At 37.7% G+C, this 14,738-nt stretch overlaps 1 protein-coding gene across 3 annotated transcripts; it reads left to right on the forward strand.

The window, feature by feature from the left end:
- The first annotated feature begins 1,207 nt into the window (after positions 1 to 1,207).
- LOC105829941 lies at positions 1,208 to 14,025 on the forward strand. Of its 3 annotated transcripts, XM_036283143.1 has the most exons (6): positions 1,592 to 1,858; positions 2,083 to 2,092; positions 9,985 to 10,051; positions 10,825 to 11,096; positions 11,561 to 11,691; positions 11,964 to 14,025. In XM_036283143.1, the coding sequence occupies exons 1-6, from the start codon at positions 1,647 to 1,649 to the stop codon at positions 12,154 to 12,156; spliced, it is 885 nt and encodes a 294-aa protein (XP_036139036.1). In that variant the 5' UTR covers positions 1,592 to 1,646; the 3' UTR covers positions 12,157 to 14,025. The 3 variants fall into 3 exon arrangements, with proteins under 3 accessions (XP_012524480.1, XP_036139036.1, XP_012524481.1); XM_012669026.3 differs by lacking the exons at positions 2,083 to 2,092; positions 9,985 to 10,051 and having other exon boundaries at positions 1,208 to 1,715; XM_012669027.3 differs by lacking the exons at positions 1,592 to 1,858; positions 2,083 to 2,092 and having other exon boundaries at positions 7,508 to 10,051.
- The last annotated feature ends 713 nt before the right edge of the window (positions 14,026 to 14,738 follow it).

Genomic DNA, 14,738 nt, shown 5'->3' on the forward strand with positions numbered 1-14,738 from the left:
GTTGTGTCCGGGATTGCCCGGGTTGTGTCCCGGATTGCCCGGGTTGTGTCCCGGATTGCCCGGATTGTGTCCGGGATTGCCCGGATTATGAGTTTGCTGGTCGGGGTTGTGACCAGGGTTGTGGCCGGGATTACCCGGGTTGTGAGGCGAGTGACCCGGGTTGTGATGCCCGGGATTTTGGGACTGGTGTCCCGGATTTTGGGTCGGATGACCCGGATTCTGGTGTTGTTGGGACGTAGCGGGTGGCGGTCTCGGCGGACTCGGAGTGACACGCTGCGGCGGGGGTGCTCGAGGAATCGAGGTCTCCCTCGAGGGTCCCGTCAGCGAGGTCGCATCCCCTGGCTCAATGGCCTCCTCCACGACGGGACCCACCACCTCGCTCAGCCGACCTCCCAGCCTGCTGACTTCTACCTTCGACTTGAAGGATACTACTGTTTCTTCCTCCCGCGATGTTGGGCACCGATTTACTCCCTGCTCCAAATCTCTGCTTTTCTTATTGGAACCACGCGGAATTTCGCGATAGCGCACCTCCTCTCCGCGCGGCGGGAGAGCGTTACAAATAGTACGGTGTTCGTTGGTCGATAGGCGAAGTAGAGAGCGAAAGAACGAGACGTGTTCGAGAAACAGCTATACGATTAATCTGAATGCTCTTCCTTTTCCGGTTGGCGTAGGTCCGCACAGCCTCTGTAGCGCTTATCCGTTGAAGATGTCACGCGGCAAGATGTCGTCGATGCGCGCAAAAGATGTCGGACGTCGCGCAAAATGGCGAGCGATCGATGCCTTGCCGCCCTCCGCCTCTCGGAGGGAGGACGATGAGCCAGGTGAAACGAAAACACTGGATCGACGCACCGAGCAGTACTCTACTCGGCTCTTCTTCCTCGCCCTCGCGTCGTTGTGTCTGCAACTTCGCTTTGCGTCGCAACAACAATTGCGTGACGGACGCTCGCTCGAGCTGCACTCCTGAAGCACTCTCCGCGCACTTTCAATGCACTTTTTCGAACGCGTTTGCACGAGCCTCGCGAAACTATCGAATCTTTCTTTTTTCCTCGAGATTCGATACTTTGATTGTCGATGATCTCTGACTTGTCGATCACCACCAGCGAACGGCGTTTCTTCTTCGGCGTCCCGACGTTGTTTGTTTCTCGACTGCCTCTTCGAATTGTAATCCCGCGTTTGGCTGGCGGCTCCGTACGATACTCCCCGAAAGTTGCACTCCGCAGTAGAGAATCTCCCGCGTATGCGTGTGGACAGCCTTTGCGAACGAACGTTGCAAACAAACAAACAACCCGACGACGCGCGCGCGCGCTTCTTCCGAGAACGGCTGCGAGAACGACTGGTCACTTCGTCGGCAGGCGAACGGTTTCTCCCTGTCGCGGCGGCGGCCGATTTCGCTGGTAGTAGTCTGCTGCGCTCGTCCTCGGCGACGTCGACGTCGCCGCCGTCGTCCTCCTCGTCGTCGTCGGTCGGCCGTGCGTCCACCACCTACGTCTACGGCCAACCAAGACGTAGCACGCCCCGTTACTGTTATCGGTGCGCGCGCAATGGTTCGATAAACGCGGCACGTCGATGGTCGGGGGTGGAAACGGACGGAGAGTGCTCCCCGCGGGGGTGCGAGCGAGAGAAGAGCCGCGGGAGCGAGAGGGAGTATGGAAGGGTGCGCGAAGAGTGCGGTCAAGGGAGAAGGCGAGGGAGCGTGGGGGTGCATCGTCGCGAAGGTGAGACGGAAGAGGAGCGGAGAAAGGTGTCGGAGACGGAGAAGGAGCGAAAGGGACGGAAGAACGCGAGATGAAAGGATGGGGGAGCTTGAGGGTGGGGAAGGGGGAGCGGTAGACGCGATCGAGAAGGGCGAGAGGGAAAGGTAGATCGCGTGCACTGCGGCCACGGTTGTGTGTGTGTGTGTGTGTATACGCCCAAACTTTTCTCCGACATAACTCATCCCCCTTTCCCTTTCCCTCCTCCCGCTACCCCTTTCCAACCCTGCTTCGGAGCAACCTAGGGGTGGACGAGTCGAGATTGCTGTCTTGAGTAGACCGCGGAGAATGCTGCGAGTGCCGCGCCACTCTAGCGTTAGATATTTTTCAGGAGGGTCCCACCGGCGGCGGCGGCGGCGGCGGCGGTGGTGGCGACTCGTGAACGTAGGTCGAGATTTTCTCTGCAGGGCAGAGCCACGCGAGAAAATGAATGAAAGCGGGACGCTGCAGTGCGCGGCGCACAGCGTAAATAAACGCGGCCCCGGACCACGCGAGTAAATATTGGAACCTCGCGCTGGAGCTCGTGCACGGAACGAAATGAATATCCTTTCTGCAAAGCCACGCGGGGATAAACAGTAATGGAGGAGCATTCGGAGGCGAGAAGGATGCCAAGGCGAGTTCGGCACGGTAGCCTTTCCGCTAGATTTCCGATCAGATTGCGGTCTTGATGGGAGTTCTCGATGTTGATTTGATCAGTCGTTTAAACACCTACGCAACAGAATTATAAACATATTATGAACTACGTTATCTGCACACTTGAAAAATTAAGAATTAAACATTTATTCTTTATTATTTTAAATTATTTTGTTTTTTTAAAGAGATGTTTCTGTTAAGTAGCAATTATATTCCGATTTCAAGAAATTGAAATTTAGATTATTTTAAATGGTCTTTCTTTATATGAAATATCATACAGTAAAAAATATAGCACAGAAATGATTTGTAAGAAACACATAATTTTTAGATAGAGATGTTAAAATATGCATTGACCGACATTTTTAAATATATCTTATACAAACCATGAGAGAAATGCCAAGATAAAAGCCGCATTATCAGCCGCACGGAACTCGATAAAATCCAGTAAATTTTCTGTAATGAGCAACGTCGATAATAATACACGCTCGCAATACTTGTTAGTTTTATTTTCCAATAATATCATTATTAATTAAATTTTTCTCTAAACGCGCCGCGTGCATATATTCGCGATGAAAGCAAGATAATTGGCAAATGGAAAACAAAATTTATAATATGAAAATGGCTTCGAGGTCGCTTCAACGATTTTTGTGTAAAAATATATAAACGCCGGTATAAAATCTGTCCTCGATAAAGTATTTATAACGTATCGGAATTCATAACGTATGCGAGAAAGTTTGTTCGCATTACCGATGTATTGTGTAGGTGTGCAAATTTGATTGCTTCTCAGATGCATTTCACAGTAAAAACTAATTCTGCGAATCGAACAGTTTTTCCCTCCAGTTAGAGAACAGAAAACATTACAGATAATTCGCTTGTGACCTGAGGATCATCCATCTTGGAACTATAATATTCAACAGATCGCCATAAATTTTATCACGTCTGACAGTTAGATAAGTGAAGAGCGAAATAATGTATCTCTCGGTTAGGGCAATGCAGGTCGAGCCTCCCTCACCCTGGGGAAGGGCTGGGTGGAAATTTCGCGTAACCTGCTTTTTCTTGAAAGCTGGAACAAGGTCAGCGCGTATCTTCGAAGGGCGATGAATATGGGTTGGCGGCGCGGGCGAGCAGGTAGAAGCGCGCACGTGTGCATAGGCCTGAGGACACACCACTCGTGGACACCCAACTCGGACACACGGCACGCTTACGCGACGACAGGCGACTTTACCGCGCATCGAGGTAGCGCGTAATAATATCGCATTGTGTGTCGCTCATGGGTATCCGAGACCGTTGAGGAAGGTCGCGTTCTCTGCCGTTTTCCGTCTCGCCACGTGGATAAGCGCGCGAAACCGGAAATTAATTCCTTTCATTCTACAACGGCAAAAAATCTACATTGAGATGATGCTTTTTTTAACTCCCCCGGATCGTCAAATTTTAAAGCGCATTGAAACATATTTTATTAAATAATATAGTTTTTATAAATTTCACTTTTTATTAAAACAATTCGAATTTGATAAGAGAAAGATATATGTACATATATAATTTGTAGATAATTTTAGTTTAATGATATTATAATATAGCTAAAGCAGTTAAAATAATTGGTTTGTATTTTTTTATATAACTTATTAATCTCAATGTATTTTTGAAGATTTTTCAATAATTTTTACAATATGTGAATAAATACGTTGATCAATTTTCTTTTTTCTTTTCAAAGATATATATATACTTTATATATGTATAGAATATTTAAATAGTAGAAATTAATCGTCAATAGTGTTTTAATGTTAATTGTGTATATTTTCGAAAAAGATTTAATTTAATAAAATTTCTCAAGCATGATAGTCGATGGCAGTTATGGAGAAATTAGGTTGATGCCTCCTTAGAGGAGCGTATATGCTTTCTCAATTTAGTGGTGATCAATAGCGAAGATTCATTATAAAGTCCATTTCTGACCGTTAAAGAAGAAGATAACGTAGTTGAGTGATAAGTATTTATGAAAAGATAAATCTCTTCGGATATATGAGAGGAACTGCAAGTTACGAGTGCATATCGATTTGCTTTTAGATTTAAAAGTGCCCCGGATAGAAAAATCATCTTCTCTCGCGTTAGGAAATAGAACTATTATTTATTAATAAATGTTTACATACGTTTCATCGTGTGTCACGCTGTTTACGTGTTTGTTTCAGCGGTGTCGCATTCAATTCTGTATAAAGATGTGTTTTATAATATGTGTTTAACCACAGATTCTTGGCATGTCTACGCAGTCTGAATAATAAAAAGGTGGCCCCAAGGGTCGATGTATAGACGTCCGCGTGCTTCATCGATTTTGCACATCTTTGGAAACGTAATTTACTTTGCATATATTTAATTAATTTACACCGTGCAAAGCTCTAGGATTACTCGAGTATATCGTGATTACCGTCATGGATATTGAAATACGCGGAATGTTTTGTATATTAAATTCCATCAAGAATCAGCATTGTACACGTCAAGAATTGCGACCTGCATATAAAGCTGTATTAACCTGAAACACAGAGAAAGCGCGCGAACAGTATGTACGTGAACGGATAAAAAATTACGAAAAGCCGTTTTCCCTCCCTCCCGGAGTTGGGAAAAATAAATTTCTGTGGAAAGAAGATACTGCCGAGGTCTCTCGGCTTTAAGGGATTTCCCAAGTCACATGACCCGAAATGAATCCTCGGTGATATTCTATTCTTGAATTGTGATTCGACAATTTCAGGTTGTATGCATCCCATTAATGTCGAAGCAGGATTTCGGATATAATATGCGATGTCGATCCTAACATATGCAAAATAGCAATTTCAATTAAATAATTTAGATTTGAGCTATCTATTTCTCTTTGTATAATTGGCCGGATGTTTCTAAATGGAAGAACTTATATTCAAGACATTTTAAGTATAATAAAAATTATAATATATATTAACAAGTAACATAAGAAAAAACACGTCAAGTAACTCTCATCAGAATAGTTTGTTATAGTTTCTGATGTGTTGAATCTGTATGCTGAAAAAAAAACGTGTGATACTTGCGACTATTGCAGTAAAATAATTATAATCAGGAATATCATTTTTATAATTTCTATTACTATAATATTGGTAATGATAACCATATGCTTACAGTGATGCTCATAGTGATTGTTTTATAGTGCAACTTATTATATTAAAATCTCTATTTTGGTTATGACAATCATATTGTAAGTTTGAATATACCAATATTATATGTGATTATGAGAATTTGAATATAATTTTGAACAAACTATAATTTATATTGTTGAATAATTATAATATGATTGTTTCAAAAAATGACTGATAAAATTATAATAATATTATGATTACTGCAGCTATTTTTTTCTTTTGTAAGTAAAAATATTCTGTCCTCAAAAGTTTTTGAGAAAAATCAAAATGAAATCTTCAAAAACGCAGTTTAGAGAGATTTCAAAATCCCCCCTCCCCCTCCCAAAAAAGCGCGTATATATAAAACATCTATTCTGATAGAGTTATTTGATTATAATGTAATTTTTTTACACAGTTCTTTCATAATTAAATAGCAAAAAGTTTATAATTGATCAATCATGTTGATTGATTAATCAAGAATTAAATTACGGTTCTTTCTGGAATTGTTGAGAGAACGCTTTCTCGAGTATATATTGTCTCAGTTATACGTTACGTAGTAGTAAAACCTATATATGATCGGACTCGATACAATCGATTGGAGCGAGAAAAGTGCATGTTAGCTCGTAATCTCCGGAAAAATATATGCATAAATATATTTCTAGCCAACGAACATTTCATTCGTAACATATTAAACTGTATTACTTTGAATATGAAAAGTTTGTAGGATGATATGGTAGGAGAAAAAAAAAGATTTCGTGTAGAAAACGTGTATCGAAATCACGAGCAGGCTGCTCCAACGCGTTTCAGCCTCATCCGGAAGTTTCATCGCAAAAAGAATTGATAAATCTCTGCATCCCATCGGTATGTGCGTGGTATTCACAAGAATATGAAAATATTTAGTGCGTCAGAAAACGCAATGTTTGTTTTTCAGTTACGTGGAAATCCATTAGAACGTGATACGGTTCGGTAAACAGAAGTAAAGCACTGATTAAAGTTTCGAACGACCTATTTGTATTTACTTTACTGCTCGCAATTTTTTTATAATTAATCGACCGTGCGGCGGCGACCTCTCGTTACCCTTCTCTCCTCTTCTCTCTCGGAGGTGTCCGGACGCAGCCGTGAAAAGAGGCACGTAACGTGTAAAATCGGCCGCGGGCGTCGCTCCGTGGCGGATAATGGAGCGTGACGAACCTCTGATTGCCGCTCTCAGGAGGAGAGAACGCTTGCCATTGGACGCTGATAAAAAAGTAGCCGACGTGGCGGCCGTCTCTGCCAAAGCGATCTAAAAATATTATGTTCACTCGCGTCGCGTTGGCGTAAAATCGCGGCTCGTTCACGCGGCGCGTGTCCATCGATGTGACCCCGATATGTAGTCGCGATGTTCGTCGACTCTGAAAAAAAGGATCGCGTCGCCTTTTGTTGTCTATGATAAAGTGGTAATAGGCGGCGCGGGATATTCGATAAGAGACATGAGAGTAGATAATCTCAAAGAAGACTGTATGTACGGAGGACACGCAGCATACAAGAAATAGCGTTTTAACTACGGCATCAACACTGACAGAAAAATGTATTGTATTTGTGACTATAACTGTAAAATAATTGTAGTCAGAGATATCTTTTTCTATCATTTTTATAGAAATTATTACTGTGTTAGTGATAATAATCATATGCTATATTTTAAAGAGATATAATTTATAGCACAATTGTTTTATAGTTGACATCACTATAAGTATAGTTGTTAGAATAATAATGTAATAATGTAATAATTACTATAAAAATGATATTCTTGACTATAATTATTTTAATATGCAATTATAGTGGCAAATATCATATATATTTCTATCAGTGTAAATGCAAAATAAAATAGACGACGTGTATATATGTCTTTTCTTTTTATTTTATTTTATACATTTATTAAACTGCTACTATGTAAATTATAATTCTTAAAAATTCTATCATAATTATAATAGAATTTTTATAATTATATTCTTGTAACAGATATATAAATTAAAATTATAAAATTGATACTGATAATTGGAATTTTGGATTTTTAAAATAATTTTGTTCCTGCAAAACTAATCTATATCTTTTATCATTCAAAAGTGTAAGTAGTTTTTTAACCTTTCGAGAATCTTATAAATTATATATGAAACTCTTTTATAAAATTTATTATTTTAATTTCTTTTTTTTTTCTAAGTAGCTTAAAAAAAGCTAGGCTGTTATCGCAAGGTAGCAACAAGATGGAGATCTTCGTAGCTATATCGAACAAAGTATTAACGTTTGCGTAGTATTATGATAGTGAGAAGTATAAGTGGGTGGTGAGACACTCAGAGCGTGAAGTGTTTCCTTTCGGATTATCTGCCCTGGAGAGTCAACTGAGCTGTAAAAGATAATGGAAATTCCGCCTTTTGTTTTAGATATATTCGTTTGTGGTCGTAGATAAGTCGTTTATTGTCTTCGACACAAAATTGTCGCGCAACAAACGCAATTTTTTTTTCTCATCAATGTAACAACTCGCAAAAGTATTCTTACGAAGACGTTCTTCTTGTTAAAATACAAAATAACAGTATAAAGAGATGAAAGCGTAATGAAATAAAATAATCTTTTCCTTGAACCACCTTTTTAGAAAGAAATAAATGTCATTTATTAATTATAAATAACATTAATTTTAACGTACTGCTGAATGTTATATGTAAATTATATATAACAATAAGGTTCACAGCAAGAATATACATGATCGATTATTACTTTACTTCAGTATTGGCACGTCAGATAAAAAATGTATCGTAAAAAGACGCTTTCATAGACATTTAAAGTTGACAAAGCTGCGACGTTACATCTGACAAGCGATGACGTGGATAGAGGCTACAGACAAGCACACGAAGGACGACATCCCCTTTAGAAGGGCTGCAGACAGACAAACCCTCCAGGCTCCCTTTTCCCCACCTATTGCCGTCCCATCGCCATAGCAACCCCTTGCATTCAGCAGCTAGGTTAACCAACCGATCTACCCTTCGTGCCGTCTCGCTTCTCGTCCCTGGAATTATCATTGTATGGAACAGAGCGCCCACTCTCTTTTTCTTGCATTTTAATACAGCCCGTAATCCAAGAGCCTTAAGAATTTAGTAAATTCAATAGTAAATTGACGTGAAAGTCCCATTGGATATTCGACAAGGTCAAAATACTTTTTCTTCAACGTTTCTCATGAATTTTTCATAATCGGTTCACAAATTGTTGTCGATCGGTATTTAAGTTTCTCGAAATTTTCAAACGGAAAGATTACAGAAGCTAACGTTTAGTAAAAGTATCTCTCGAGAGATCTCAATAATCTTACGGATGCATCACTCGAGTCAACGATATTCACAAGTGAATATAAATAAGTCGAATAAGCTCCGTTATCTCAGGGAATAATTTTATTCAGCGATGTGTTAATCAATATTTTTGAGAAGCACGTCGAAAGAACGGTTTCGCTAAAGTATTTAAAAATTTAGCTGATGGATATGAAAATAAAAGCAATTTTGTTGTGCTATTAAAATAATTAAATAGGACGCTCAAAGTAGACGCTGGAGTGTCAAAACTTTTCGTAACATTGCTAATAACCTGTTTGAACGTCCATCATAATTATTTTGATCGCTCAACATAATTATTTTCAGTTCTGTATCTAGCAAAATATTTCAGTACTTCAGCAAAACCGTGTATATATGCGTGCGATGAAAATTTTAACGTTTTACTTGCGTTAAACATTTCGTTGTCCTCTACTCGGGATAGCAAAAAAGTCTTCCTTGTCTTCTAAAATATATTTTTCACTATTAGTTCTTGTAAATGGCTCGGGACCTTAAAATACCCACGCAATTGAGCTGTTATTTCTTCGACAAGAAAGAAAGCATAATTTCTAGAAAGGACAACTTCCCTTTACAATGGAATAAAGCGTATTAGCTCATTGCAGTGGTCGCGGTCCGTGAACTCGTCAGACAGTTCAACGGGCCGAATGATCACCCCGCTCGTTCTCAAAATAATTCGTACTTTTCCCGTTGTCTCGACTGTGTCGAATTCAACGCATCACGAAGGTGAATTCGCTCGCGGCCGACGGTTTGGCCGTTTAGAGTCACGACATCTCGTTCCATTTATCGTCGGTAATATGTCATAGCCGAGCCGCACGCGGTTCTAACCTGGTGAAACTCGGATAAAAACCCGATTGAAAAATCCGGCGACTCACAAGTCTCTCGTTTCGTTCCCGGGAAAGAGGAGCGCCGGTTTTCCCGCAGACAATGAAAATACTTCCGATACCACTACTCGGAACGTTCGCGGTTTTAATCGCCGGCCAGGATACGAAAACCGTGGTGTTCCCGCCTACCGTCGGAAATGGTTCGTCTTTGGAAACGGGAAATCAAATCGAGCCAATGCTTCAGTCGGATATGACGCGAGCAATCTTTGCGACCCTCGCACCGCCATCGCCGCCACCGCCGCCGCCGACGTCGCCGCCACCACCGCAACAGCAGCCGCAGTCGATGCTGCCCTCGGATTACTTTTTCTCCGGTAAAGATTTTTCTATTTTAGTTACTCTAAGAGAAAGAGACGGCGTCGTTTGATCACTTATCCTTTGTGCGAGGCTATAATCAAGCTCAGCGCGTCGCGCTTCGGTCGTCGCATTAACATCTCAAAGCCGAGAAATCATCTTGAAATTGGAATTTGTCACTCGTACTATTATACTTGAGAGAGGAAAAAAATAAAGCGAAAAATTTGTCTGATTTCTTGGAAAACTATGCTTATTAAAAAAGAAAACATATGCTGTATAGTACATAACTAACATAAAAAATTATACCTATAATTAATCATTCAAAGAATTAAATAATATATGCGTCTAAATAACAAAAAATTTATTTAAAATTAATTTTAAAAATTAAATAATTATATATAGTTATATAATAATTTGTATAACATATATAGTATTGATTAAAATTAGTTGTTATATGTATACAATTTTTTGAACTTTAAACATTTAAAATTTTTATATGTTATTTATATAAGCAGTAATTATATAAATAATTTTAAAAAAGCATGTAACAACATTATAATAATATATTATAAGAGAAAGAGAGAGAAAGAAAGAGAGAAAGAGAGAGAGAGAGAGAGAGAGAGAGAGAGAGAGAGAGAGAGAGAGAGAGAGAGAGAGAGAGAGAGAGAGAGAGAGAGAAAGAAAGGAAAAGAGTATACGAATTAAAATTGTTTTATTTACACTTTCAGTGCTTCATTTACAGCATAATACATATTGTTAATACTTGAAAAAAAAAAAAAAAAAAATGTTCCAGCGCCTCAACGAACGTTTCTACATCACAGAAGCGAAAACATACCGTATGCATATGAGTATCCCAATGTTGCATATCCAGTATCACACTCAATAGAGCACTCCATCGGTCCGTCATCAAAACAGCTTGTAGTAGTCAGTTTCATCGGGCTCTTGCTGCTTTTGGCGATTATACAGAATACGCTTAGTGCTGTTAAGCGGAAGGATGCGATAATGGATCTATTATCGTCCAGGCAAAAGCGGGACGTTTATGCCACGCATGATTTTCGTTCCGTGGTACGTCATTTGTAATGTCATGTTATATTAAAGAGGAACCACCCGGTAAAATATTTCTAACAAAAATTGTATAATATTTAAACTTGTGCAAAATTAATAAGTTATGTGTAATTATCTTTTCGAAATTTCTGAATTCAAATTTTTATGTTTTCTATATTATTTCTATATTTTTGAATTATTGCGATATTTCTTAACTGTTAGGTGTTTAGAAAAAAAAAGAGTTTCCAATTTGAAAATAAATTTGAGGAGTTCAAGTTAAACTTTAAGTTTTTACTACTCGTCTCAATTCAGCCGTGAGTATAGTCGGCCAAGTTTTCTGGAGACTTGGATGCTTACTTACCGTGATGAAACATTTCGTTTCTGTTGGCCGAACAAAATTGCTAGAATAAATCATGAGTACCAGACTTCGCGGCAAAAATTTTTGTGTACCAGTAGTAGATTAAGACTTTCAACGAACTTTTTAGACCCCGGAGGAGGAGGAGATTCTTAATAGCGATGCCAGAGTACGATGCATACAGAGAACGATCTGTCTTGAGAATCGCAAACTCTTTAGAGATTTGGGCGCACCGGGCAAAATGCTGGCAAAGTACTTGACGTAGGTTTTACTGTCATTATTCTTAGCAATGCTTTTTATATTGTTAAATAATACTGAAAGATTATAAAGAGAAATAATGAAAGAAAAGAAAAAACATAATAAAAAAATTTATATTGCAGTCATATAATTGCATACGGCAGATGTTTAAAAAAAAAACAAAAATTTAAAAGCATAGTATATTTAAAAGTGTAATAGAATTTGTACATTTATTATAAACTTAAATTCAATTAAATATGAATTTGTGTAAAAAATAAAGGTATGATTTTTCGTAGGAAAGACGTAGAGAAATCATTCAAATCATCATCGGGTTGGGATCGTCTCGTGAGAGATGCTGGTGCAGCAGGGATTCGAGGCGAGAACTGTGATGTACTTTACAGAGATTGTGAGATTCCCGTAACAAAGAAGAGGCATAAAAATGTCCTAACAAGCATAAAAGATTATAATAATCATAATTCAACTTATTAATATTTTAGTTGTTAAGTATACAAATAAATAATCCACTATTTTTTTTTATATTATTCAATATTTATTGTTGAAACATACCGATATAGTTCATGGAAAGTAATTCCTATTATTTTTCAATACTTTTCTTCATCTTTCAAGCAAGTTATAGATTTCAAATCGAAAAAGCTGGTCTTTTCTTGATTTCATCAAGCACTTTTCTCATTTCTTCAGTTTTTATAATTTTTTTGTTAAATAAAACGTGTCGCATTCGACGGAACAAATGACAATTTGAAAGCGCTATGACCGGTAAGTATACTAAGAGCGGTAAAATATCTCAATCAACTTGCAATAGTGTACTCACTGTACTGCAACTGGCAATGATATAGAAAAAATTCGTTCAATTAAATTGCTGCATGATAATGTTTGATGTGACGAAACTAATTGAAAAGACCAATCTTCTTATTGAATCAGAATACAATAATTTGCCTACAAAGATGTGGAAAAGTAATGAGAATTACTTTCATGATTGAACGTTATTGGTGTGTTTCAATAATAAATACTAAATTTCATAAAAAATAGTGAATTATTTATTTGTATATCTAATATAAAACAGTATTCATTTTTTTCCGCTTTTCGATATGTATTAAAAGATACATATCTGTCGTTTTAAAATTTTTTAATAAATTGGAAAATTATTCATAACTCAAAATTGATATTTGTTGCTAACAAACGAGAACGTTGACATTAATTAATTGATAATGTAACGATATGTTCTTTTCAATATATTGTATTGTAATATTATCAAAATTACGTTAAAAAATAGGCTGGGTAAATAAAGAAGTCGGTGCTATTAATGACTTTTTAAATTTAATTACAATATGCTGCGCGTTGCCTTGTTCTTTATCTGCTACAAACATCGACATCTAGCTTGAACTATTTTAGATAGCAATTTGCTATGGGACATTTCACTTATACTTACACTTGCACTTTTACACACACACACACACACGCGCGCGTGCGCGCGCGCGCACGCGCGCTCTCTTTTTCTCTCGCTCTTGCTCTCGCTCTTGCTCTCGCTTTCTCTCTCTCTCTCTCGCTCTCTTTTCATCGGAATTATAAGAAAATATCAAATATCGGGAACAAAATGGAGACATTAATCGCGTCTTCGGCATTTTGTGTGTTGGCCTGTTTTCTCGTCTTCCCTTTCCCATAACTAGTATGTTTACGGTCCTTCAGGTCAGCTAATTATACAATAACGCTCCCAATATTATCATTAAGGCATTATATGCTTATTAGTTTTGTATCTCAATTTATGAAGTCAGTTACATGTACGATAATGTGTCGCAACACGCTGAACGCGCAAACTTACACTTAAATAAACATGAGATCGCTCGTTATAATAGGAGTGCATTCCAAAATTTTATCCCAAATTCGAGAGGTCATCGTTTAAGAATAGTCTTCTGAGACGCGGCATAACATACTACATGAATGAAGCTTGGTTCTTCCAAGAATCGACACAGAGGAGACTTTTATGATTTGTGCTTTTGTGCTTTTAAGATGAATAGACGAGTATCAGTCTTTCGATCTTTGATAGACACAATTCAAATTGATCTAAGCTAAAATCCTACGAATCTTACAAATCGTTTTGTAAGATTTTGAATATCTCCTCAGACATCGATCTGAATCCTCCATTTACGATCTTGTTCTTTCACGCTCGAAATCCATTTAAATCAGTAATTTATTTTTAGCTTAACTCTATTCATTTATATTCTATATTCTATAGAAAACTAATTGAGCGAAATTTTAGAATGCAACCCAATGAGGCTATCCTGCAACGGGATAAATTTTAACGCATGCATTAAAGCTTTCCGAAAAAAAGAAAAGATAAAAGAGAAACGTGATAAATGATGTGCACGCGTTTGCTAGGAAAATTCACTCTAAAAAAATTTTGTTTCAATATATATTTTATAAAATGTCATAAAAAAGATTATAAATTATCAATGTGTAAAATTTTGTTTAACGCATGCGTTATATTTAATAATATATGCGTTGGAAAGAAAACGCATGTCTTACGATATTTCATATTTTATAAAGGCTTAACGCATAAAATTGCTACCATCGTATTAAGCAAATAATGTATTTAGCTAATTAATTTTATATATTTCTTTTGCGTACCTAATTAATTGCTAAAAAACTGCATCTAATGGTGCAAGCTTTTTGTCAGTTCAATTCATTATTTCTTGATCATGTATTTTAGAGGTCGCTTTTCATAGAGAGAAATTAAACATTATACTGAGAAAAATTTCCAACGAATTTACCGAAATAGTGTATCTAATTGTTAATTTGATGAAACTCTCATCGTAAATATGTTATTCAATCATAATTATTCAATTGAAGATACACATGTCCAATTTAATTTCTCATCGGATATATCCGTTTGTCACTATATTCACTATATTGGATTGATTAAATATAAATGGATATTTTTCCCAGTGTATGAAACTAATTATAAAACTATAAATTATAAAAAAAGTTTACTATTAGTAATAAAACTAATAGTAAAAGGAAGTCTTGCTTAAAGAGAAAATTTTAAAAAGTCAATA

The sequence above is a fragment of the Monomorium pharaonis genome, chromosome 2 (genome assembly GCF_013373865.1).
Source record: "Monomorium pharaonis isolate MP-MQ-018 chromosome 2, ASM1337386v2, whole genome shotgun sequence".
Lineage (NCBI taxonomy): Eukaryota > Metazoa > Arthropoda > Insecta > Hymenoptera > Formicidae > Monomorium > Monomorium pharaonis.